At 47.5% G+C, this 27,115-nt stretch overlaps 2 protein-coding genes across 2 annotated transcripts; one reads left to right on the top strand and one right to left on the bottom strand.

Annotated features, from left to right (window-relative positions):
- Nucleotides 1-529: 529 nt before the first annotated feature.
- LOC117091930 (cytochrome P450 2A13) lies at nucleotides 530-7,720 on the bottom strand. Its single transcript, XM_033224912.1, has 9 exons — nucleotides 7,000-7,720; nucleotides 6,559-6,721; nucleotides 5,573-5,722; nucleotides 5,177-5,337; nucleotides 3,836-4,012; nucleotides 2,933-3,074; nucleotides 2,276-2,463; nucleotides 1,624-1,765; nucleotides 530-970 (listed from the first exon to the last, which is right to left on the bottom strand). Exons 1-9 carry the CDS (start codon nucleotides 7,177-7,179, stop codon nucleotides 789-791), a joined length of 1,485 nt encoding a protein of 494 aa, XP_033080803.1. The 5' UTR covers nucleotides 7,180-7,720; the 3' UTR covers nucleotides 530-788.
- An 8,352-nt stretch (nucleotides 7,721-16,072) lies between these two features.
- Nucleotides 16,073-22,612, top strand: LOC117093077 (cytochrome P450 2G1-like). Its single transcript, XM_033227700.1, is given in 6 exon segments — nucleotides 16,073-16,340; nucleotides 16,932-17,094; nucleotides 19,082-19,231; nucleotides 20,948-21,108; nucleotides 21,695-21,871; nucleotides 22,418-22,612. Coding segments are annotated over 6 exon segments (1,026 nt in total). The 5' UTR covers nucleotides 16,073-16,160.
- The last annotated feature ends 4,503 nt before the right edge of the window (nucleotides 22,613-27,115 follow it).

The raw sequence follows: 27,115 nt of genomic DNA, 5'->3' as shown, positions 1-27,115 counted from the left end.
AGAGGGCTATGGGCACATATCTGTGTTCAAAGATTTTCTGGGCACTTATGTTTTATGAGACATCAGATAGACAACTTTCTTTTTTTTTTTTTTTTTTGTTTGAGACGGAGTCTTGCTCTGCCACCCAGGCTGGAGTGCAGTGGCCGGATCTCAGCTCACTGCAAGCTCCGCCTCCCGGGTTCACGCCATTCTCCTGCCTCAGCCTCCCGAGTAGCTGGGACCACAGGCGCCCGCCTCGTCGCCTGGCTAGTTTTTTGTATTTTTAAGTAGAGACAGGGTTTCACCGTATTAGCCAGGTCTCTCCATCTCCTGACCTCGTAATCCGCCCGTCTCGGCCTCCCAAAGTGCTGGGATTACAGGCTTGAGCCACCGCGCCCGGCCCCGACAACTTTCTAAGCCTCCGCATTGTCACGTGTAAAATGGGCATGAAAGCTTTTCCCCTTCGTAGAGGTTTGTGGCAATTAAGTGAGGTGAGCGTGCAATGCTTTGTGAACAAACGCTTTTCGTACAAAGCTGACATGGGGGTACTTGTTCGGGAAATAAGAGCTGCTATTATTACTACTCTTCATAGCATAATCTAAGGTTTCCCTTCCTCTCATCCCAGCTCGGAAGCCCCTTATCAAGGTCAACTAAGCCCCTTCTGTTTCTTCTCTTCCCTCTAACCACCTCGCCGCTTCCTTTCCCCTATCCGGTCCCCATTCTTAGCCTCGCCCCTCCCACGAGCCCCGCCCCTGGCCCCGCCCTTTCCATGGCCCCGCCCACCAGACCTGCACCAGCGCAGCCCTCATTCAGCGGGGCAGGAAGCTCATGGTGTAGTTTCGTGGGATCGTGGCAAAGCCCACGTGTTTGGGGGACACGTCGATGTCCTTGGGCGACTGGGGGGACTTGAAGCGGAAGTTCTGCATGATGGTGGTGAAGAAGAGAAAGAGCTCCATTCTGGCCAGGCCTTCTCCGAAACAGTTCCGCTTTCCTGAGGAGGAGAGGCGGGAGGGGTGGAGGTGAAGCCCACTCTCAGTGCAGCCTCGCCCCACTACCGACCTCCAGCTGCGGCTCTCCCAGGGAGGAGGGGTGGAATATCATGGCCTGAGAGACTTTCAGAGGAGACTCTGATCCTCCCTGAGTCTCAGTTTCTTTCTATAAGAGATGTAACAATGGTGAACCAATATTGATATATTATTATTAACCAAAGTCCATAGTTTACATTGGGGTTTACTCTGTGTTGTACATGTCTATGGGTTTTGAAAAAGGCATAATGTCACGCATCCATCAGAGATGGATGATCCATGCCAGGTGTAGCAATGCGAGGTTTAGATGTCCCTTCCTGCAGGATACACTTGAAAATACGACTGCTGTGCCGTCATCTCCTTTTTAGGGATCTGAAGAATCTGCTGTGTGACCCTAGACAAATAAATCTACGGGGAAAGATGTTTCCTTTCCTTTTGCCTGGGCGCAGGTAGTGGGTGCTTGGTGGTTAAGGGAGTATCAGCTGGTGGCTCAAGGGTAGAATCTAACAGGAACTTCCAAGCTGGAGAAATACCAGGGTACACCGCAGAGAGGGGAGCTGGGTGAGGGAGGCACCTGCTGGTGTGAGCAGTGGCCTGGCAGCAAACAGTGGTCTCTTACCGATGGCAAAGGGCACAAAAGCATCACTCTTCTTAAACTGCCCCTTCTCATCCAGGAAGTGCTGGGGATTGAAGTCCTGGGGGTTGGAGAAGAACCTGGGGTCTTTCAGCACAGAGCCCAGCATAGGGAACACTTCAGTGCCCTGGTAGGGAGGAGGAAGGTGTGTGTGATGAGGAAGGTGGGGGACTGGTGAAAGTACACGGGGGCTGGAGGGGGACCAGGGTGCCCCAGGTAAGGGGAAATGGCAGAGAGTTGGGGTCCTCTGAGGGAGGAGCTTTGGGGGATAGAAGGTTCACGTCTCTGAAACAGGAAGTTTGGGAGACATGGGGTCCATGTCCTGCTAGGCAGGATGTTTGGGGGACCTGAGATTTGTGTCCCTAAGGCAAAAGGCCTCATGGAAAGGGGACTCCTGTTTCTTAAGACAGGAAGTTTGGGAACATGGGGTTGATTCTCCTGACACAAAGAGTCTGGGGAGATGCAGGACTCAGGAGTCTCTAAGTGGGAAGGTGGAACGGATGTGGTGGGGGGGGAAGTCTTCTTTGACTAATTGAGGGAGTGGGACAGGGTCTAGAAAGCTTCTAATGGGGGTGGGATGTTGGGGACGCAGAGAGGGGCTGGAAGTCCCTGTAGTCTGGGGGGGGGGGGACAGCACCTTAGGGAGGAAAAAATCCCGAAACTTGGTGTCCTTGATGACCCTGCGGGCCAAACTCATGGGAATCACGTCTCCAAATCTTTGGATCTCGTGGATCACTGCCTCCATGTAGGGCATCTTGACCCGGTCCTCAAACTTGGGCTGCTGGTTCTTGCCAATCACTCTGTCAATCTCTTCATGGACCTTGGCTTGGGGAGAAGGAGGAATGTGTTTGGGTATCTAGGGGTCTCAGGGCAGGGAAGATAGTGTGAACAGGTAAAACGGGGTGGATGACATGGCTCCACATATGATACAGAGGTAGACCATTCATAACAGACCTCAGCCATTCTCATTGTTGGAGTAGAATCCTGTTAACCAGACTGTGCCAGAATCACAGGGGAGGCACAGAGAGGAATTTAGGGGATGATCCGGAGGAGCGGGTAATGGGGCACTCAGTGGGCTTGGGACAGGAGTGACTGACCAATCACTGCAGACATTTTCAACATTTTAGCAACTAGTGAGACTCAGCTGATTCCTATCAGCTGAATATTGCCCTGTCTCTGGACAGCAAAGCACGTCTCAGGGTCCTGGGATCTGGCGCAGGTGGGGACATTGCACCAGGGTCAGGAGAGTTTTGAGGGTCTGGGACCCTCCACTTCCCTCCCCCTCCAGCCTTACCCTCCACCGCTGGGTGTTTCATGAGCAGCAGGAAGCCGTAGCGCAGGGTGGTGCTGACGGTCTCGGTGCCCGCGAAGAAGAGGTTCAGCGAGGTCAGCACCAGGTTCTTCAAGTGGAACTCCGTGTTGGGGTTCTTCTCCTCCTGCAGGGAGAGGGGGCTTTAGATCAAGCTCACTTCCCATGCTCTTGGGGCCCTTCTAGGGCTTTTCCTTTGAATCTTCCTCTCTTTGGTCCAGACCAAAGGTGGAAAGAAGGATCCTAGATCTGCCAGCCTTGCTCCACGTTCCAGCCCTTGCCCTGGCTGCTGGCTTTGGCCAAAATGCTCTTCCTTCTCACCTTCTTTACCTTGCTGACCATCTGTCCTTTAAATATCAACTTAGCTGTCAGTTTTTTTTTTTCTTATACAGACTTGGTCGTGCTAAGTTGTGCAGGGTGTACTCGAACTCCTGGGCTCAAGGATCCTCCAGCCTCAGCCTCCTGAGTAGCTGGAACTGCACATAAACATGACCATGCAGGCTCACTTGTGTTTTAAAAAAAATAATTTTTTTGAGACAGGGTCTCATTCTGTCACTCAGGCTGGCGTGCAGTGCTGTGATCTTGGCTCTTTGCAACCTCTGCCCCACTGGGCGCCACCATGCGCAGCTAATTTTTGGATTTTTAGTAGAGAGGGGGTTTCACCATGTTGGCCAGGCTGGTCTCGAATTCCTGACCTCAGGTGATCCACCTGCCTCGGCCTCCCAAAGTGCTGGGATTACAGGCGTGAGCCACCGCGTCCGGCCAATTTTGAGGATTATTATGATGAGGGCTAATTTGAATGGGCCTGTGTTATCTGCCCGCCCCACTCCCAGCCTGATTTCCCTCTGCCTGGCTTTGCATTTCCCCGCACTGGCTGCTGGGGGGTACCTCCTGCATGCGGATGAGAAAGGAGTCGATGAAGTCCCGTGGGGAATTGGGATCCAGCGTGCGCTGGTTGTGCTCCACCTTCTTGGCTATGAAGTCCTCCAGCCCTTGTAGCTTCTTAAAGGCCTGTTGCTGTGGTCCTGGCAGGTGTTTCATCACTGAAGAGAACATCTCATAGAGCTGGGGTTGCAGAGAGAGGATGGGAGGGAAGGACAGTTGTCAGGGGGCAGGAGCTGATGGGAATGGGACTTGCTTCATAGCAAGGAAGGAACTGAGTTAAAGGCATCTGTCCAGGTGTTTAGGTATTTCAGTGGGGTTGGATGGGAAGTTATATCTAAGTTTTCACGTGGGTTAGGTGCCAGGGCCACGGTCTAGTAATTTAGGTGAGAAGAACTGAGGCATATATCCAGGTTTCAGGTATTTAAATGAGGCTGGATTGGAGCACACATCTAGGTGTTCAGATATTCAAGTGAAGTTGAGCTGGAAGACACCTGACGAGGTGTTTAGCTATTCAGGTGTGGCTGGTATGAGGGGAGTGTCACCTGTCTAGGTATTTAGGCATTCAAGTGGGCTTGGTTGGAGACAACTACCCAGATAATTTTTGGGTCTTAACTGCGGGCTTTTGTTCAGGTGTTCAGGTATTAAAGCGGGGCTGGTGAAGATGTTGAAGTGGAGGGGATACCTGTTCAGGTGTTTACCTAGCCAAGTGGGATGCATTGGAAGCTCCTCTGTAAGGTGTGTGATAGGAAAGTTTTGGGGAACACTTATTTGGGTGTCTGGGGAATAATCTGTCTAGATATTTATGTGTTTGGGGTGTTGGTTAGGGCAGCTGTCGATGTTTTCAGGTATTTAAGTGGGTGAAGTAGAGGGCGCTTGGCCAGATATTCCAGTGGGCTAATTTGGGACATTTGTATAGATGCGAAATGATTATGATGGGCTGGATTTTGCAGCACCAGCTGTTCAAGTATGCAGGAGGTGGGTTGAGGCAGTCACTTGTCCAGGTGTTAAAGTATTCAGAAGAACAGGGTAGGGAGCACTTGTTACAAATTACAGTAAATTGGGGATGGGAACACGTGCCCAGGTGAGAGAGCTGAGTTGAGGGCTTGCATCCTGCCGGCAGGCTCTGTTTTGGGGAGCATCTGTTGGGCTATCCAGGTGTCCTTGGAGACTGGGTATTGGGCACCCATCCTGAGTTCTGGTGCAACCGTCCAGTTGTCCAATACTGGGGGCTGATTTTGAGGGGACATTGTGTGGAGGGTGGGAGTTTGGGGCACCTGTCTCCAGGTAGGGGAGCAGTTGGCAGGTTGTGGTAGGGGCGTCACGGGCCGGGCTGCAGCCGGTTACCTGCCCCGTGGAGGTTGCCGTGAACTGGAAGCTTCCCAGCATCATGCGCAGCAGTGACAGGAACTCTTTGTCCTCATAGTCAAAGCGGTCCCCAAAGACAATGGAGCTGATGACATTGGAGACGGTGCGGCTCAGGAAGAAGGTGGGATCGATATTGGCGCCTGCGGATGTGGCCGGAGGAGAGGATTGGGGAGAGAGTCAACTCAGAGGCCTGAGGAGAGTCAGGATTCCGGGAGGCAGGGCCCTGTTGAGCCAAGTTCCCAGCGCCAGACTCTAGGGCTGGAAGTGCGGGGGCCTTTCCCCACCTAGTCCCCATCCTCAGGCAGAACGCGGGCGCGGGTCCCCGCCCTGGGCGTTTTCCTGCTCCTGCCCCCGCACTCGGGGTCCACTGCTCACCGCGCGTGCCCCGGAGGGCCTCGATGAGGAAGCCCGCCTCCTCCTGGATGCGCTCCTCGATGCCGCGCTTGCCCACCCCGAAGTCCCTCAGGGTGGCGATGGAGAAGCGCCGAAGCTGCTTGGCGCGCTCCCCGTTGCTGAACGCCACGCCTGGGGAGGTGAACGTGGAGGTGGAGAGAGGTCGGGGGCGGCGGAGGCAGGAGCAGACCAGCCCCAACGGGCTCCCCAAGGGTGGAGCAGAGAGGGACTGGGGTGGGAGAGAGATGGATTCAGCGAGAGTGCCCAGGAGAGCTGCAAACTCAGAATGAGTGAGAGAGAGAGAGAGAGAGAGAGAGAGAGAGAGAGAGAGAGAAGGAAGGGGGGAGAGAAAAGAGAGATGAGATTGAGAAAGAGGATGGGAGAGGGGAAGTGAGACATGGGGAGATCTGGGAGGAGGAAATAAAAATGGTGAAAGATTCTTAAGCTGAGTTGGAGAAGAGAGAAACATATAGACAGAAACAGAGAGGATCGGCAAGGAGGACAAACTGTTACTCAGAGATGGAGGCTGGAGATGTGGAAGTAGGAATACGGTGAAATCCTAAGACAGAGGAAGAAGTGGGAGAGGGAAGCAGTAAGCAGAGAAACATCGAGAAGCACAGAAGCAGAGAAGGACAAAAAGACAAATGAAGACAGAGGACCAGGGTTGGAAAACAGAAACCCAGGATGTCCTCAGAGATGGACAGAGAGGGGAAATAGGTGGCTCCAGTGAGACAGAAGGAAGAGAGAGAGCAAGGGGCAGAGAGAGGCAGGGAGGAATCAGGACAGGGACGCTGGAGACAGGTGAGGGACACACAGGGAGAGGCCACAATGAAGGGAGAAGGGGAGAGAAGACCAGACCGGGGGCTCTGTCATAGCCTCCAGTGGGCAGGAGAGTCAGGGAGAAGCCTGGGGACACTGAGACCATCGCGTCCGCCTGGCCACCTTCCCCCTCTTGGGCACCCCCTCACCATAGCCTTTGAAGAGCCAGTCGAAGGTGGCCTGCTCGCCTCGTCCGCTGAACTCCTCAGCCTGGTCCACTAGAGCCTCCTTGACGGCATCATGTCCGCACAGCACCACGACCCGCCGGGGCCCCAGGTGAATGGTGAACACAGGGCCATAGCGCTCACTGATCTGATGGAGGCGGGTGGGAGTGGTTAGAGCGAGCAGCCCCCACTCTGAATGGGCCCAGCACCGAGATGTCAAGTACTGGGATCCTTCGTCCCCAGGTTCTCATAGTCAGGGAGCTGGACATCCCAAGATCCTGTGTTTCCTGGCTAGGACCCTGATGCTTAACCTCCAAAACTCCCTTTCCTAAGCCTCTGGTCCATACTGGTGAATCCCCTGCCACAAAGCCCCAGACAACTAGGCAGTCCCCACCCTGTGTCACCCATCTCCCTGCCTTGGGAAACCTTCATGAGGGAGTTGCACATCTGCTCTGTGTTCAGCTGCAGGTAGTTTCCAATGAAGGGCAATGGAGTGGGTCCCGGAGGCAGCTTCCCCCTGCTCTTCCTCTGCTGCCAGACAGACATCAAGACCATCACAGTCAGGCAGGCCAGCAAGGCCACCAGAAGCAGCCCTGAGGCCACCATGGTGGCAGTGGGATGATAGATGGTGATGACTGGGGTGGTTTGCCTTTATATTGCCTGATAAAGAGGGGTGGACTTTGGCTGATTACATAATCACCTCATTTCACCTCCCACTACACCCCCCACCATGAATCCCGCCTAGCTTGGGACACAGTCAGCAAGGGAGGAGGAGGGGGACCCCAGGGCAGTTGAACAGAGAGGGCGCCTCCAGACTAAATCTGCGGTACTTCAGGAGGGGTGCCCCAGGGCTATGGATTTAGGAGGGGGCAACAGATAAACTGTAGAACGGAGGAGTTTGGAATATTTGCATAGGGGAGCACTTGGGCTTTGGATTTGGGGTCTGAGACTGAGAATGCACCCCAAAGTTGTGGATTTGGGGGTTCCAGGGGAGAGGAATCCAAAGGTCTGGGTTTTATTAGGGTGAGACAGAAGTGTGGCTGTGCATTTGGGGGTCTTCTGGTGAGGAGGATGCAGGGTTAAGGGTCTCAGGAAAGGGGATTCCAGACATATGGACTTGAGAGTCTTCGGGCTGGGAAGACCCAGGCTGTGGGTGTGGAGTTTCTGGGAGGAGGAGTGTGTAGCAAGCCCAGCAGCTCCTCCCAGAAAGCCCAGGGGCTGACGATTTTACTTTGGCCCAGAGCTGTTTCTTGATGCCCAGAATCCTCACTGGAACCTCAGAGTGAGGCCAGGATGGGTGCCATAGAACCTCCACTGCCCATCTCTTGTTGGGAAAGGGGTGGAAGACCGGATCCGTATTTCAGAGGAACTTTCCCCACACTTGGAGGAGAGTACCTCAAGTTATCAGCTGGCAGAGGGATTGGCCAGGTCTGGAGAAATAGTAATAACAACCCCCAAATGGTGGGAAAATCTCAAGTGTCCCAAGGGTTGTAATTTACAAAGACCTCCACTGGTTTCCAACCCAGATCCTTAGGGAGACCCACTAGATTGATTGCATCATTCCTATGAATATTATTATTGTTATTTATGTTTCTCATTTTATATAAGGGTCTACAGAGGACAGAAAACAGACCGTGGGCTGGGGACATGCGTGAGTGGCCCCGAATTCCCGTCTCTCCTCCTCTGCATCCTTAGTTCCACTTTGTGGATTTGATTTTCCTGCCAGTGGAAAGGAAGTATTTAGGAAGAGAAGATCATATTTGAGGGTAAGTTAAATCTCCTTTAAGGGTGATTCCTGCTTTGTCAGGGGCTACTACTATTAGAGGGAACAATCGCAGAAGAGATTGGGGTAAACTCCAGTGTTAGGCACAGAGGCAGATCCTGGGGTGGGTGGGAGTGGAGAAGGGATGAGTAGCCTCCTGTCCTTCCCTCAGGGAAATTCTTCCTTAGTAAACAGGACAGTTAGCCTTTGGTGAGCAGGTCGCATATGGGAAGATCAAGTCTAGGTGTGTATGACCTGGTGGAATCTTTGTAACAATGAGGTTGGTTCATCATCATCCTCATTTTGAAGACGAGCAGATCTGGACTCCATAAATCCTCTTGAGTGAGGTCACACAGGGAGTAAGTGAGGGAGCTGGGATATGAACTGTCTCCTCGTCCGCCTGCAGTGACTGGCCTAGATCACCCTGGGAGTCAAGTGCAGGCCAGGCTTAGCAGGAGGTGAGTGCTGAGACTGGCATCAGCAGTGGACACATGGATGACACTGGTGGGTTCTGATATCTGCATCAAGTATGGCCCGAGAGGGAGAGGCATCGTGTTGGCTTTGGGACTGCCCCCAGGTGTACGCGAGGATGGGAAACAAGTTGGCACTGAACTTGACAGCAGGAGAATATTAAAGTCATGTTTGGTGCCAAGAGGGCTCTGTGTGTTGTCTCAGGTGTCACTGAGGGCATAAGAGTGTCCTGCTTCAGGAGGGCATAAGAGTGGCACCATATAGGTTCTGAGGTTGGTCCCAGTGGGCTCTGACGTGAGCATGAGGCAAGTGCTGATATTGGTCCTATGTGGCCCTGAGATGAGCCTCAGCCAGATCCTGAGAGGGGCCCCAGATGGGCACAGGACAGGCTGTGATGTTTGGACCCTCCAGGGTTGCACCTGTCCTCAGGGTCACCAACTTTGGACAAGGGGAGGTGGGTGAGGTTGGCACCCCAGGACTGATGTCTTGCTCAAAGTGTTCTAGGATGCTGAGCTCTGAGACCTGTGTGGAGGGAGCAAAGTTCAGAGAACAAGGTGAAGAGAGGAAAGTTGTTTGTTGATTTTGTAGGGGAAGAGGTGGGAAGGAGGATTGGCACCATCTGGGCAGGTATCAATCCCTCTAATCCTGGTCACCAGCCTGCACTTGGGCCTGGCCCCTCCTTTTCCTTCTTGTTTCTTAAAAAGGTGGGAGACAGACATTTGAGGAGTTTGTTTCTCAGTGAGGTTGGCACTAGGAAGGGCTCTGAGTGGTCAGCAGGCTGCCATGACCTGGCCACGGAGGGGTGAGGAGAGACAGGCTGGGAGAACTTCAGTATTTGTGGACATGGAGGTCAATCGATGTTGGACTTATTGATTACCCTGGAGCATGGAGTGAGAGAATGGTGTCTGAAATCATGTGGGGCGGACTTGTCCCATTGGGCAGTGACATGGGTACAGGCTTTCAGAGTGAGTTAGTGTTGAACCCAGGAAGATCCCTTTTCTTTGCTGGGCCTCAGTTTTCCTTCTGGACAGATAGTACAATGATTAAGGTCTGGATTGGAATCCTAACCTTATCCTTTCTTTTTTGTGTGGCCTTGAATAGCTGACTTCATTTCTCTGAGCCTTATGGAGCCAAGAATAGCTCCTACCTCTTTGGCTATTTAGGGGAGAAGTATATGTATTAATGCAGATGAGGTACATGGCAGTAAGTGCTCAATGAATAGTAGTTGTTCTCTTTAATCTGTAGGATGAAGCGGATGGATGAGATGTTGCCTAAGCACCTTCCGTGCTTTTACATTCTCTAGTCTAAACCTCCCAAATCTTTTCCTTTGGGAAGAAGGGAAGGGACAGAGTCTTTGGGAACCTCTTTCCCCATGCCTTCCTCAGTACAGCCAAGATTTACCCCATGGAGCTGTGAATAGGAAATTAATGCTTCATGGCCTCCTGGAGCATGGTGCTGAGTTCGGCAGTATCTGCAGAAGGACAGGCCGGCATTAGACTCTCAGGTTATTCTGGTTGGCCCTGGAGCCCTGCACAGGACTTTGCCCACCTGTCTGTCTTGGATCCTGTCTTTCTATTTTTCTCTTTCTCCTCTGCCATGTTTATCCTCATTTATACAACTGTCCGTGTGTCATTCTGGGTGCATGCTTGTCGTGTCTGTGTGCATGTATGTTTCAGTATGTCCGTGTAGATACATGAATTTATGTGTGCGCCAGGCTTTGTGGGGTGTATGTTTGTGCTTGATAATGGGTATCCATTCCAACTTATGTCTACACATGCACATGTGTGTGTGTGCCTGACAGGGTGTGCCACTGTTTCTCAATGCTTGCCAATCTTTTTGTGTGTCTCTGCATACAGCAGGTGTGCACACATGATTTAGGGGTGTCTACGATGTGCATTTCTGTGTGAAACAAGATGTATGCTGCATATTCATATTTGTGTGGATGCATTCACAACTGAGTGACTACATATAAGTATGTGGATGTTTTCATGTGTGCATTCTGGTGTCTGTATGCAGGCTTGTGGGCCATGTTGCATACAGCTGAACATCTGATATTTTCCTGTGCTCGTCTGTGTTTGGATTAAAACAGTCCTAGCCCAGCTCCATTTATCTGCTTGAAAAAAACCCCAGAACTGTGGGAATCTTTTTATGAGCATTATCTTAATTAAACTCATTGCAAGACTGTGAGGTTGGCTTTATCATCTCCATTTTACAAATGAGTTCGGTAAGGTCCCAAAGTCGGTCGTAAGTGACTTGCTTCTGCATTTCACAGCTAATGAGGGTAGAGTCTTAGTATGGTCTTGTGTGATGGTATATATATGTATACATACACACACACACATATACACACACATATACATATATACACACATATACATATATATACATATATACATACATATATACACACACACGCACATACACATATTTATATTTTGAGATGGAGTTTTGCTCTTTTGCTCTTGTTGCCCAGGCTGGAGTGCAATGGCGCGACCTTGGCTCACTGCAACCTCTGTCTCCTGGGTTCAAGTGATTCTGCAGCCTCAGCCTACCAAGTAGCTGGGATTACAGCCACCACACCCAGCTAATTTTTGTATTTTTAGTAGACATGAGGTTTCACCATATTTGTCAGGCTGATTTCAAACTCCTGACCTCAGGTGATCCGCCCACCTCGGCCTCCCAAAGTGCTGGGATTACAGGCGTGAGCCACCACGCCTGGCTGTGAATGTAAATTTCATGCTGTTAACCACCACTTTGGACTGCCAGGTCCCGCTTGTTTTTCTTTATGAAACATTAGAAAAACTGCTCGTAATCTCTTGTGTTTCTTCAAATACTTCTGTGTAAACATGTAACAAAAGATTTCAAAATGTTAGAAAAAAGTATTTTAACAGGAGGGAGACTTGACCTTGTATCGTGTTTGTACTCTTTGGAACCTTAACCAAAGATGTAGCTGGCCAGTATACCCCTCAGGCCATTGGCAATGAAGCAGTGGGGGAGTTGGGGTACCAGTGGTTGTGGTCAGAGAGTGAAATGTCTGTGTTTCACATTTCAGAGTGATGACAAGGATTGGGGGTGGCTGTGGGAATGTTGGCTGAAATACAGTGAAGAAGGTCAAAGAAGAGAAGAAAGTCAAGATTCTTTTTTTCTGAGTGTTTGGATAGCTCACATCCATGGCCATGAAGTTCCTCCCTACCAGGAAAATGGCAGGACTTAGAGTTCAGTGATGGGAAAGAAGTTGGGTAGATGACAGGGATAAACAACTTTTTTTGTTTTGTTTTTTTTTCTTTTTTGAGTGGAGTCTTGCTCTGTCGCCCAGGCTGGAATGCAATGGTGTAATCTTGGCCCACTGCAACCTTCGCTTCTTGGGTTCAGCCAATTGTCCTGCCTCAGCCTCCCAAGCAGCTGGGATTACAGCCACCCGCTATCATGCCTGGCTAATTTTTGTATTTTTATAGAAATGGGGTTTCACCATGTTGGCCATGCTGGTCTTGAACTCATGACCTTAGGTGATCCATCTGCCTCAGCCACCCAAGGTGTTTGGATTACAGGGATGAGCCGCCATGCCTGAACAACATTTTTTGTTTTTATGACAGAGTCTCGCTCTGTTGCCCAGGTTGGAGTGCAGTGGTGCAATCTTGGCTCACTGCAAGCTCCACCTCCTGGGTTCATGCCATTCTCCCGCCTCAGCCTCCCAAGTAGCTGGGACTACAGGTGCCTGCCACCACACCTGGCTAAGTTTTTGTATTTTTAGTAGGGACTGTGTCTCAAAAACAAAACAAACAAAAACAAACAAACATGATGCAACTATATGCTGCCAATAAGAAACTCACTTTACCTGTAAAGGTGCATATAGACTGAAAGTACATAGATGGAAAAAGATATTCCATGCAAACAAAAACAAAAAGCAAGCAGGAGTCGCTATAACTTATACCAGTTAAAACAGATTTTAAGGCCGGGTAGGTATAGTGGTTCACGCCTGTAATCCCAGCACTTTGGGAGGCTGAGGTGGGTGGATCATGAGGTCAGGAGATGGATACCTTCCTGGCCAACATGGTGAAACCCCATCTCTACTAAAAATACAAAAATTAGCCGGGCGTGGTGGTGTGCGCCTGTAGTTCCAGCTGCTGGGGAGGCTGTGGCAGGAGAATCACTCGAACCTGGGAGACAGAGCTTGCAGTGAGCAGGGATCACGCCACTGCACTCCAGCCTCGGTGACAGAGCGAGACTCCATCTCCAAACAAAACAAAACAAAACAAAAAACGACAAAAAGAACCCCAATTTTAAATAAAAAACATTAAAAATAAAAATGAAACAAAGAATGAACCCGGGGGATGGAGGTTGCAGTGAGCCAAGATCATACCACTGCACTCCAGCCTGGGCAGCAGATCAAGACTCTATCTCTAAACCAAAACCAAAAAAAAAAAAAATTCTGGCAGCATTACATTTCTTAGTCCCAGAAAGAGGGGCATGTGACTAGGCATAAAATGACCCAGGTTCCATTTCATGCACACACCCTCTGGAGCACAAATCTCCTTCTCTCTATCCCACTTAGATCTGGGTTTGTCTCTTGTCTCTGTATCTCTTTGTTTCTTTGCCTTTCTCTTTGTTCATCTCCATCTCCAACTTTTTGTCTAGTTGGATTTCTCTCTGAGTCACTGGAGCGTTCACTCTTTGGGTTCCTCTTGATTCTCTTCTCAGCCATATGTCACTTTTTCATTCTCTGTGTCACTGAAACTTTTTTCCTGTCTTTTATTCTTTCTGTTTCTATCTGCTTCTCTCTGTTTCTTTGAATTGTCTTTTGTCTCTGTGTCCTCCTTGACATTGTCTTTGACTTATTGAATCTCTCTCTCATCTCTATTTTGTTTTGTTTTGTTTTGTTTTGTTTTTGAGACAGAGTCCAGCTCTTGTTGCCCAGGCTGGAGTGCAATGGCGCACTCTCGGCTCACTGCAACCTCCACTTCTCGGGTTCAAGCAATTCTCCTGCCTCAGTCTCCTGAGTATCTGGGATTCCAAGTGCCTGCCACCACGCCTGGGTAATGTGTGTGTGTGTGTGTGTGTGTGTGTGTGCGCGCATGTATTTTTTATTAGAGATGGGGTTTCACCATGTTGGTCAGGCTGATCTTGAACTCTTGACCTCAGGTGATCCACCTGCTTTGGCCTCCCAAAGTGCTGGGATTACAGGTGTGAGTCACCGTGCCCGGCCTCGTCTCTATTTTGATCTTGCTCTGGTTCTGTTTCTATGCACCTCTATTTTCTCTCAATCTTGACCTCTGTCTCCATCACATAATACCTGCCATAATCTGCCATGCTCTGAATTTCTCTGCCTCAAGTTGTCTGCAATTATTTTTCCTCTTTAGCTTGCTTCTACTTTTTAGTGCAAGTTCCTCCATTCCTGGCTTCCTATCTGGAGGTGGGATAGTGAAGGGAGCTGTTCTAAGAGTACTTGCTCTCTCCCTTCCTGTCTGAATCGGAAAACCAGACACACAACCAACCAACATCACCACACAGACACCACCACCACAAGATGGTTAAGAGATTAGTCCTGAATGGGTGTTAAGTGTTGGGGGGTGAGAATCAGAATGGGATGGGGAGGCGAAAGCTAAGAGAGTCAAAGGAGATGGGCTGAGCTGAGTCTCTACTCCAAGAAAGACATTCTAGTAGCAGATCCAAGAGACAAAAAGTGATACTGTGTGTGAGTCACTCAGTTTTCCCAGAATTTCCACTTCTGGACACAGGATGTCTCGGCTCAGCCAGCCAAACCCTATTCCCCAAACCTACAGATACCTTGAGGGATTCAGCTTCCGAGTCTGAGAATTCAGTCGCATGAAAAGGACATTGAATTCTGTTAAATAGTATATGTGGGTAGGATATAATATCCAGGAAGTTCATTTCAGGACAATAAGGCTTTGAAAATATTTGGTGTAGAAAAGGTAGTGAATCACTTTAGGTTATAAGAAACGCAATCACTAATTGTGCTGGAAGAGACGTTCCCCTCCAGAGACTGTGGTTCAGGGGTGATCCCTACACCTTAGACTTTCCAAATACACACACACACACACACACACACACACCCCGACACACACTACAGCAAAGTTCTTTTTTCTCTTTTTTTAAATTTGCTACAGCAAAGTTCTGATACACCAACACAGGCAATCTTTGATTATTGTTATTTAACATTATCTTGAGTAGAAAACAAGAACTTTTTGAACAAAACCCTTTCAATTGATTTATTTCTCTTGTTTTCTAAATCTTCAGCTTACTTTGCTTATTAATATTCTAGTGTTCCATTACACAGTAGGGTGGCTGTAGTTAACAGTAATACATTGCATATTTCAAAATAGTTAGAAGAGAGGATTTTGAATGTTCTTCCTACAAAGAAATGACAAATGTCTCAGTAATGGATATAATAATTACCTGAATTTGATTGTTATACATTGCATACATGTATCAAAACATCACACTGTACCCCACACATATGTACAATTATTATGTGTCAATTCAAAAAATTTAATAACTGATTAATTAGGGTTACCTTAATTAAATAATGAACAAAGAGTTTTCCTTATTGTCTATCAAGGCTTTCTAAAACAACATGGTCTGCCAGCTGTGGTGGCTTACGCCTGTAATTCCAGCATTTTAGGAGGCTGAGGGGGGTGGATCACTTGAGGCCAGGAGTTCGAGACCAGCCTGGCCAACATGGTGAAACCGCATCTCTAGAAAAATACAAAAATTAGCTGGGCATGGTGGTATGCGCCTGTAGTCCTAGCTACTTGGGAGGCTGAGGCATGAGAATCGCTTGAACACGGGAGGCAGAAGTTGTAGTGAAATGAGAACATGCCACTACACTCCAGCCTGGGTGACAGAGTGAGAATCTGTCTCAAATAAAATAAAATAATACAAATAAAACAACATGGTTTCCCTATTTGATAGATGGGGAAACAAGTCCCAGAGGTTAAGTGACTCGCCTGGTGAAGAAAAGACAGAGCTACCACTTGTACCCAGATTGTTTGGATCCTAAAACCAAAAGCCTAAAAAGAGAATAATGTGCCTCTTACCCTCCACCAAGAAATTCTGTCAATTCTGTTGAGCTGAGAGAGAAGAACAGGCAGACTGGAAATATGAAGAAAGGGGAATGGCCCCAGAGGATTTCCCTGTGTGAATTCAATTTACCCTTATTCAGATGGGCGATTATAGGTTATATAACCACCCCCCAAATAAAGCAATCTCTTCCCTGATGACATTCAAACCTGGAAAACTTGAATCCCAGGGTGTTCAGATTTTGGTATAAGATGATCTCTCAGGACCTATTTAGGCAGGATCTGGTGCCCAGGATAGAACCTGTTGACCTGGCATCATGGAGCTGGGAGGGGCTGTCACCATCTTTCTGGCACTCTGCTTGTCTTGCCTGCTCATCCTCATTGCCTGGAAATGAATGAACAAGGCAGGAAAGCTGCCCCCAGGTCCTAGACCAATTCCTTTCCTGGGGAACCTGCTGCAAGTTCGAACTGATGCTACGTTTCAGTCTTTCATGAAGGTGAGTGTGTCTGTCTCCTCTAACAAGGCTAAGAGCAACTAATCCCATAGCCAGATTCACATAGAACCTTATGCCTTCTAAAGATAGACTCTCAGAAGCACAGACTTTGCAAACCTTAGAATTCTGAAATTCCAGAATCCTGAAATGTTGGAAACACACATTCTCAGTGCACTGAAATAAGATTTTCATGATCTCAGGACTTTGGAATCACAGTACATTATATTTTTAAACACAGGATTCTTTGACTCAGGTTGTCTTAGCACTTTGAGACTTGGTATCATGAAGTCTTCAGATTCTAGAAATTTAACATTTCAGAGAGAGAAGTATGAATCTTGGAATTTGTTGAATCCAGGTCCATTATTTTATAGATGAGAATAGTAAGTCTTGTGGGGAGGGATGAGCTTTTGCCTAGGATGATAGAAGCCAAGACTTCTGCACCTGTTTCCCAATAGTCCTTCCAAGCCCAGATTTACCTTGATTCCTCAGTACCATGTTTATATCCCCCGGAAATCACCATCCTCTAAAATCCTCGATTGGCCTATAGTTGGTACTCCAATCAGCCCCTCCTCTTGTGTTTTCCTTCACTCCAAGCTCAGGGAGAAATACGGCCCTGTGTTCACTGTGTACATGGGTCTCCGGACAGTGGTGGTTTTATGTGGACATGAAGCAGTGAAGGAAGCCTTGGTAGACCAAGCGGATGAATTCAGTGGCCGTGGAGAACTGGCTTCAATAGAGCGAAACTTCCAAGGTCATGGTAGGTAGCAACAACAACAAAAACAATAAAACCAGAAATGACTGCAATGCACTCCCTCTATGCCAGGTTCTTTGGTAAGTAAGTACTCTACATGACTTATTTTTATTATTTTTATTTTTTTTTTGAGATGGAGTCTCGCTCTGCCACCCAGGCTGGAGTGCAGTGGCCGGCTCTCAGCTCACTTCAGCTCACTGCAAGCTCCGCCTCCCGGTTTCCCGCCATTCTCCTGCCTCAGCCTCCCGAGTAGCTGGGACTACAGGCGCCCGCCACCACGCCCGGCTAGTTTTTTGTGTTTTTTAGTAGAGACAGGGTTTCACCGTGTTAGCCAGGATAGTCTCGATCTCCTGACCTGATCCACCCGCCTCGGCCTCCCAAAGTGCTGGGATTACAGGCTTGAGCCACCGCGTCCAGCCTCTACATGACTTATTGCATTGCCTCCCTTAGGAGAGCTGTTAACATTATACTAATGTCGTCAATGAAAAAGCTAAGATAGGCTGGGCATGGTGGCTCACACCTGTAATCCCAGCACTTTGGGAGGTTCAGGCAGGCGGATCACCTGAGGTCAGGAGTTCGAGACCAGCCTGGCCAACATGGTGAAACCCCATTTCTACTAAAAATTAAAAAAAATTAGCTGGGCGTGGTGGTGCACGCCTGTAATCCCAGGTGCTCAGGAGGTTGAGACAGGAGAATCGCTTGAACCCTGGAGGCAAAGGTTATAGTGAGCTGAGATCGCACCATTGTACTCCAGCTTGGGCAACAAGAGTGAAACTCTATCAAAAAAAAAAAAAAAAGAAAAGAAAAGAAAAGAAAAAGCTAAGATAAAGGTTAGATAATGTCACACAGTAAGTGGTAGGATCATTTTATTTTGAGCCTATGCTATCTGACTCTAAACTGTTTTCTGTGTTATTTCTGCTATTATTTTTAATGGAATAGCAATATATATAATATATATATTTATATATATATATATACACACATTTTTTTTGAGACAGAATTTGACTCTTGTTACCCAGGCTGGAGTGCAATGGCATGATCTCGGCTCACCACAACCTCTACCTCCTGGGTTCAAGTGATTCTCGTGCCTCAGTCTCCTGAGTAGCTGGGATTACAGGCATGCACCACCACACACGGCTAATTTTGTATTTTAAGTCGAGATGGGGTTTCTCCATGTTGGTCGGGCTGGTCTTGAACTCCCAACCTCAGGTGATCTGCCCACCTCAGCCTCCCAAAGTGCTGGGATTACAGGTGTGAGCCACCGAGCCTGGGGGTTTAGTGATATTCTTTATGCACCCATAGCCAAGCCTCATAGCCCTCACAACCAACCTTATTTCTCATCTTCCTATACTCATACACATACCTAACCCCATAGGTCTCTGCGTCCTTCACTTAGTTAGGTCTCTTTCTCCCATGCATCCATCTCTAACTGCCCACGTCCTTCAATTCCAAGCAGGCTCACCACATGCTGTCTATCTATCTATTACCTTTTCTTCCTTCTGTCCATCGATCCATATCCATCAGAAAATCCATTCATTATTCTTTCTATAAAAATATCTTTTACTCTATTATCTATACATTGGTCAATTAACTTTCTATTTATTAATCTATTTATCATTCCATCCATTCATTAATGCTTTCATCATTCATACATCTATCAATCTCTCTATTCACTCTCCAACCGTCATTCACTCAGTTATTTTTTTATTTATCCAATTCCACCTCTCCTTCCTGTAAGAAACACTGTTTGATCTCTCCCATCACTCCTGCACTGATTCCCTTTTCCTCCACCTCAGTCTGAAGTTTTTTCTTTTTCTTTCCGAGGATCCTGCAGAGAGGGAACCTCACTCTCTTGATTGAGCCTTGAAGGTTGGGGATGGCTTCCTGGACAGCACAGTCTAGAGCTTTCACAATCTTTCCCTATCACTGTGTAGCACCGGGTTGAACACAGCAAGGGGAGGGAGGCAGAAGCCTGAGACTGAGATCTTGGCAGGTGTAGCTCTGGCCAATGGAGAACGATGGAGGATTCTCCAACGCTTCTCCCTGACTATCCTTTGGGACTTTGGGATAGGAAAGCGGAGCATTGAGGAACGAATTCAGGATGAGGCCAGCTACCTACTGGAGGACTTCTGGAAGACCAAGGGTATGGGGGCCACAAGGGGGAGGGCCACTAGGTGACTGGGTGGTTATGGAGCTCTCAGTCATAAGAAGATGGGCTTTGGTGGGGGAAAGCTCTGGAATGGAAGAAGAGGGAAAATATTAAGAATCCACTGGGATTTCTGGCCAGCTTCCGTATTAAGAGTTTACATGAGCTGGGCATGGTGGCACAGGCCTGTAGTGTCAGCCACTTGTGAGGCTGAGGCTGGAGGTTGCTTGAGTCCAGGAGCTCAAGGCTGCAGTGAGCTATGATCATGCCACTGCACTTCAGTATGGCAGATACGGTGACACTCTGTCTCTTAAAAAAAACAAAAACAAAAACAAAACAACAAAACAACAACAACAATGGAACAGTTAATATGGATGACCCTTAGGGACCACTCATCTGGAAACTGTAATCAGTGGATCTCAGGGGGTCTGTGAGCTCTTGATATCCTATGCAGATTTTGGTGACATGTGACTTTGTGACTTTTCCTGAAGACAGACTCAAATTTCATTATATTTTTATATCTGTATTGTGGTAAAAAAATACATAACATAAAATTTACCATATTCACCATTTTAAGTGTCCAGTTCAGTAGTGTTAAGTATATTCATGTTGTGAAAAAGATCTTTTGAACTTTTTTATCTTGCAAATCTGAAACTCTATACTCATTTCATTGTGGTTTTAAAAGAGTTCAGTCCCACCAAAAAGTAAGGTCTAGAAACACTGGGTCTATAGAGAAAAGACACAGAGGCTGAAAAAAAAAACAGAGAAAAATAGACAAGAGGTAGAAATAGAGACACATTTTCTCTACATCCGAGGCTCCTTGCCTAGTCTACATGGGTGATTAACAGGTCTATATAAAAGCTTCAAATGCCCATGTACCCCAGAAATTATTCATAAAATTGTGTATTTGTGAATATGTGCATTATTCTGGAGAAATTCTTCCCAGATCGACCGATCTTGTTTTACAGAAGGTGTAGGTAAGGGCAAGGGAAGGATTTTGTTTTGTTTTGTTTTGAGACAGAATCTTGCTCTTGTTGCCCAGGCTGGAGTGCAATGGCATGATCTCAGCTCACTGCAACCTCCCCCTCCCAGCTTCAAGCCATTCTCCTACCTCAGCCTCCTGAGTAGCTGGGATTACAGGCACCTGCCACCACCCCTGGCTAATTGTCGTATTTTTAGTAGAGATGGGGTTTTACCATGTTGGCCAGGCTGGTCTCCAACTCCTGACCTCGTGATCTGCCCACCTCGGCCTCCTAAAGTGCTGGGGTTACAGGCATGAGCCACCACGCCCGGCCGGGAAGGATTTTTTTAATTGCCCAAATGGAATGTTCGGTAGAGCTAGACAGAATTCAGGAACTTTTATAATGTGTACCTTATCCCACTTTACCCAAATATGTAAGTCTCTAACATCAACACATTTAAGTAATAATAATAAAAAATAATGATTAATCTCAGCTGGGTTTTCTTGAGTGCTTACTGTATGCCAGGCTTTGTGCTAATTATTTTATACAGATAATGATATTGAATCCTCATGAATCAGTGAAATGGTTCCCAAGCCAATTTGCCAATTGGCCAATCTAGACCCAAAACACAAAAATGAGGTGGCTCACACATGCAATTAAGCAGTAGTGCTGGGACTCAGATGCATCACTGTGACTCCACACCCCATATTCATGACTATTACCTCCAACATAGACAATTTCCACTGCCCAGGTGTCCCCATCGACCCCACTTTCCTGCTGAGCTGCAGCATTTCCAGCGTCATCAGTTCTGTTGTCTTTGGAAGTTGCTTCGACTATGAGGACAAGCAGTTCCTGAATCTGCTGAGGTTGATCAATGAGAGTTTCATTGAGATGAGCACTCCCTGGGCACAGGTGCCCACTCAGCCACCTCTCTGTCCACGCACCAACCCCAGTTAACTAAGCACCTTCCTATACCCCACTTGATCCTCCCCACACCCCCGGGAGGTTAGTACAGTAGTTCCCCCTCATTGCTGGGGGATATGTTCAAGACCCCCAGTGGATGCCTCAAGCCATGGATAGTACCCAATTCTATAAATACTAAGTTTTTCTGATATATACATATTGTGATAAAATTCAGTGTATAAATTGAGTGCAGTAAGAGACTGGCATTCATAAGTAATAAAATAGAACAATTATAACAATATATTCTAACAACAGTTATGTGAATGTACTTACTCTTTCTCTCTCAAAATATCTTACTATATGTGGTATTTTTAGACTGCAGTTGACTGCACACGTAACTGCAATGGTGGAAGGCAGAACCAAGGTGAAGGGGGAACTACTGTCTCAATAGGACCCAAGTTCCATGAAGCAAAAGGGCCTCACCTGATTCTTAGACCCAGCACTGGACTTTGAGCCCAGCTGTCCAACTCCAGACTCAGCCCATGTGGGCCCCTGGCGCCCATCAGTGACAAAGTCCCCTTACCTATTCCCACAGCTCTATGACATGTACTCTGGAATCATGCAGTATTTGCCAGGAAGACACAATCGCGTCTACTACTTGATAGAAGAGCTCAAGGACTTCATTGCCTCCAGGGTCAAGATCAACGAAGCATCCTTTGACCCCCAAAACCCTCGGGACTTCATTGACTGCTTTCTCATCAAGATGCACCAGGTACCTCCTCTTCTTCCACTGGTCCTTCCCTCTCATCTCCCCAACCTCTAGTCCCTGCAACTTTCAACCAATCTGCAAACATTGAGGGCAAAACAACACAAAACAAACAAACAAAAAAACAAGCATTATTTCATAGGGTTTACTTTTATCTGTAGATGGATATAGAAACTGTAAAAGTATAAACTGTTACAGCTTTAAAACAGACTTTGAATCTAGAAATTTTAGGAATTTGGAAAATTTAGGAACTTGGAAACTTAAAATCTTATACCTTATACATGCCAGAGAGTTACAACTGCAGTTCTGAGTCTTAGAATTTCAGAAACTTAGAAATTTAAAGTTTTGAAGTGTAAGACTTTAAGCATTTAAGTTAAAGTTAAAAGATTTGAATGTGTAAGGACAGTAGGGTATAGAATTTAAATTTCTAAGGCCAAATGTTCAGTAACATAAAAATATAAATTTACAAATGTATAAAACTCTTAACAAATGATGATGCAGAAATGTTAACCTTCTGAATTTGTATAGACCTCCACTTCCCTCCCCCTCCAGCCTTCCCTCCACCTCTGGGTGCTTCATGAACAGCAGGAAACCATAGCGCAGGGTGGTGCTGACAGTCTCGGTGCCTGCAAAGAAGAGGTTCAGCGAGGTCAGCACCAGGTTCTTCAAGTAGAACTCCATGTTTGGGTTCTTCTCCTCTTGCAGGGAGAGGGGGCTTTAGGCCAGTCTCACTCCTCTTGCCCTTAAGGCGTGCCACCACATCTGGCTAATGTTTTAAAAAATTTTGTCGTAAGGACTGCCTCTTGCCATGTTGCCCAGGCTGGTCTCAAACTCCTGGGATCAAGCAATCCTCCTTCCTCAGCCCCACAAAGTGCTGGGATTTCAGGTGTGAGCCACTGCACACAGCCCAGATTATTATTTATTTATTTATTTATAAGTAGACTGGATTCATGCCTGTAATCCCAGCACTTTGGGAGGCTGAGGTGGGCAGGTTTGTTTTCTGAGATGGAGTCTTCCTATGTCACCCATGCTGTAGTGTAGTGGCGTGATCTCGGCTCACTACAGTCTCCACCTCCCCAATTCAAGAGATTCTCCTGCCTCAGCCTTCCGAGTAGCTGGAATTACAGGCCTGCACCACCATGCTCAGCTAATTTTTGTATTTTTAGTAGAGATGGGGTGAAACCCTGGCTCTACTAAAAATACAAAAAATTAGCGAGCTGTGGTGGTGGGCACCTGTAATCCCAGCTACTCTGGAGGCTGAGGCAGGAGAATCGCTTGGACCCTGGAGGCGGAGGTTGCAGTGAGCCGAGATCGTGCCAATTTTACTCCAGTCTGGGCAACAAGAGCAAAACTCCATTTCAAAAAAGTAAATAAGTTACCTAGTCTGTAATATTTTGTTATAGTAGCATGAAACAGAGTAAGATAGATAGATGATTGATTGATAGAATAGAACAAATCATACTGGGAATGGGTTAAAATGTTAACCTAAGGTGAATCTGCTTAAAGAGTATTTTTTATTTTTTTGCCATTTTATGTTTTACTTTTTTTTTTATTATACTTTAAGTTCTAGGGTACATGTGCACAATGTGCAGGTTTGTTACATATGTATACATGTGCCTTGTTGGTGTGCTGCACCCATTAACTCGTCATTTACATTAGGTATATCTCCTAATGCTATCCCTCCCCCTCCCCCCTCCCCACAATAGGAGCCGGTGTGTGATGCTCCCCTTCCTGTGTCCAAGTGTTCTCATTGTTCAATTCCCCCCTATGAGTGAGAACATGCGGTATTTGGTTTTCTATTCTTGCGACAGTTTGCTGAGAATGATGGTTTCCAGCTGCATCCATGTCCCTACAAAGGACACGAACTCATCGTTTTTTATGGCTGCATAGTATTCCATGGTGTATATGTGCCACATTTTCTTAATCCGGCCTGTCACTGATGGACATTTGGGTTGATTCCAAGACTTTGCTATTGTGAATAGTGCCACAATAAACATACGTGTGCATGTGTCTTTATAGCAGCATGACTTAGAACAGAGCCCTCAGAAATAATACCACACATCTACAGCCATCTGATCTTTGACAAACCTGACAAAAACAAGAAATGGTGAAAGGATTCCCTATTTAATAAATGGTGCTGGGAAAATTGGCTAGCCATAAGTAGAAAGCTGAAACTGCATCCTGTCCTTACTCCTTATATGAAAATTAATTCAAGATGGATTAGAGACTTAAATGTTAGACCTAAAACCATAAAAACTCTAGAAGAAAACCTAGGTAATACCATTCAGGACATAGGCATGGGCAAGGACTTCATGTCTAAAACACCAAAAGCAATGGCAACAAAAGCAAAAATTGACAAATGGGATCTAATTAAACTAAAGAGCTTCTGCACAGCAAAAGAAACTACCACCAGAGTGAGCAGGCAACCTACAGAATGGGAGAAAAATTTTGCAATCTACTCATGTGATAAAGGGCTAATATCCAGAACCTATAAAGAACTCAATCAAATTTACAAGAAAAAAACAAACAACGCCATCAAAAAGTGGGCAAAGGATATGAACCCCAGGCATTTGAGCAGAGAGTGGGCAATCCCCTCATACTGTATGGGAGCTCTGTTTTCACTCTATTAAATGTTGCAACTGCACACTCTTCTGGTCTGTGTTTGTTCCAGCTCAAGCTGAGCTTTCACTTGCTGTCCACCACTGCTGAATGCCGCCATCACAGACCCAACGCTGACTTCCACTCCTCTGGATCGGGCAGGGTGTCTGCTGTGCTCTGAACTAGTGAGGCGGCCATTGCCACTCCCATTCGGGCTAAAGGCTCGCCATTGTTCCTGCATGGGTAAGTGCCCGAGTTCATCATAATCAAGTTGAACACTAGTCGCTGGGTTCCATGGTACTCTTCCATGACTCATGGCTTCTAATAGAGCTATGACACTCACTGCATGGCCCAAGGTTCCATTCCTTGAAATCTGTGAAGTTGGCCTTCAAGGTCTATAATTCAAGGGAGGAAACAGCTGAGGCCCAAAGACAGGCCCGCCTAAAGCAGAAGGTACAGCTCCAGACTCAAGCCTTAGTTGCTGCTTTGCAGCCTAGCTGTAACCCAAAACTGGAGAGCAAAACCCCCGGAGGCTCAAAGACAATAAAAGGGGCTTGCTATAAATGCGGTAACCCAGGGCATTGGGCTAATAGATGTCCCCAGAGTCCCCAACCGTCTGAGCCAGTGCGGCCGTGCTACAAGTGCGGAGTAGCTGGACACTGGGCTAAAAAGTGTCCTAACCCTCGTCTGCCAACAACTGCTTGTCCAGCATGCCATGAAGAAGGGCACTGGAAGTCTGACTGCCCCACCCTGAAAACGGGCATGGCGCCTCAACGTGATGTCCCTTCTCAGGACCCTGGGAGCTCCTTCCAGCTCTTACATCTGGATGACGACTGAAGGTGCTGGGACTCGGGGACCCCCATCACCCTCGCCGAGCCGCGGGTAACTCTCCTGGTAGCGGGTAAGAAAATTAATTTTTTAATCGCCAGCGGGGCTGTCGATTAAAAATAAGGATGCCCTTATATTTATTGTAAGATCCATTATGCAACCTTGAGACAGAAGAAACCCACTGCTCTCTTTACCATTGTGAATCAATGAACCCCCCTTCAATACCAATTAAATATCAAAGACCCATGGGACCCCCGATGGGCAGATGGAGTCAAAGGTGGACTCTACACAGGCTACACAATCCTTAGTTCATATCCCATGGCTACTCTCCTGATAAAAAGAACACTTGTCCAGCAAAAGTCCCTTCCTCAAGACATACAAGCCCTACAGAATTTAACCTTAGCCATACAAGCACAAGAACAGGCCTTACAAGATCAATTACACTCCTCCAATAAGGACCCCTTCTCATTGTTAAAACTAGTCCGTCAAGGGTTAAACCTAACACGGGCAGCCAACCTAACAAATCTCTCCCACTGTTTCCTCTGTGCGGCCCTTGAAAGAGCCCCTTTAGTGGCAGTCCCTTTACCTACGGCTTTCAAGGCTACAACTAACTCCATAGGCACCTCCCTAAAACTGTTCTTACTCCACGTCCCACTATACCAAAGCCCAGAAAGTCCAATCCTTCCTTTCTGCTACTCTACCCCAACACCTCCTGGTGTAACTATACCCAGCCACCCGCTAAGACCCAGACGGCTCCCATGGGAGGTTATTTCTGGTGCAACAAAACCCTCTTCAAGGTCCTTAATCACACATCCATTGGTCAATCCGTTTGTGTCCCAGTGTCCCTAGTACCTAGTTTAACCTTATATAGCAAAGCAGAAATAGCTGAACTCGTCAATTTAACCCTCCTCCTAATGATCTCCAAAAACGGGCTGTCTTCCTTCCCCTAGTCATCGGAGTCTCCCTGGCCGCCTCCTTAGTGGTGTCAGGGCTTGGAACTGGGGCACTTGCCCACTTGGTACAGTCTACCCAGTCTCTAGCAGCTCAAATCCAAGAGGCCATAGAGGCTTCAGCTGAAAGCCTGGCCTCTCTGCGGCGTCAAATTACCTCAGTGGCCCAGGTAGCAGCACAAAATAGGAGAGCATTAGATTTACTTACTGCCAAAAAAGGAGGAACATGTCTCTTCTTAGGAGAAGAATGCTGCTATTACGTAAACGAGTCAGGCCTAGTAGACACTAACATCCAAACCCTAAACAGGATTAAAGCAGAATTAAAAACCTACAATACCCCCTTCACCCCCGGACCACCGGTATGGCTGCTGCCCGTAATACAGCAGATGCTCCTGTTCCTAATTCCCATACTAATCCTCCATTTTGTCTTATGTCTCGCTCCTGTTTTAATCAAATTTCTCCGAGCCAAAGTTCAAGAGATCACGCGCGTCACCTTCAACCAGATGCTTCTTCATCCGTACCTCCAAATACCAACCATAGACCCCAACCTTAACGACGTCCCTTAACAGCAGGAAGTAGCCAGACAGACCACGCCGCCCCTTATCACTATTATCAATAAAAGGTTGGACTGTTTGGACGAACGGAGGCAAGATGGTGCAGTTCCGGGTTCTTCACCGTCAACTTTCCCGTGCCTGGGAAAGACACAGGTCCACTGCGCAGGCGCAACCCGACCTCGGAAGGAGAAGAACCGGAACCCGCCTAGCCACGCCTACTGCCCCGCCCCTGACTCGCCTATGTCCCGCCCACTGCCCGCCCACTCCCGGGCCCAGGACATAAAAGCCGCTCCGGCAGGTGTGCGGAGTGAACTTCCTCG

This window comes from Trachypithecus francoisi, unplaced genomic scaffold, assembly GCF_009764315.1.
Source record: "Trachypithecus francoisi isolate TF-2019V2 unplaced genomic scaffold, Tfra_2.0 Lachesis_group12, whole genome shotgun sequence".
NCBI classification, from domain to species: Eukaryota; Metazoa; Chordata; class Mammalia; order Primates; family Cercopithecidae; genus Trachypithecus; species Trachypithecus francoisi.
Note: the sequence above shows the minus strand (reverse complement) of the source record. Positions and strands in the feature narration are given on the sequence as shown.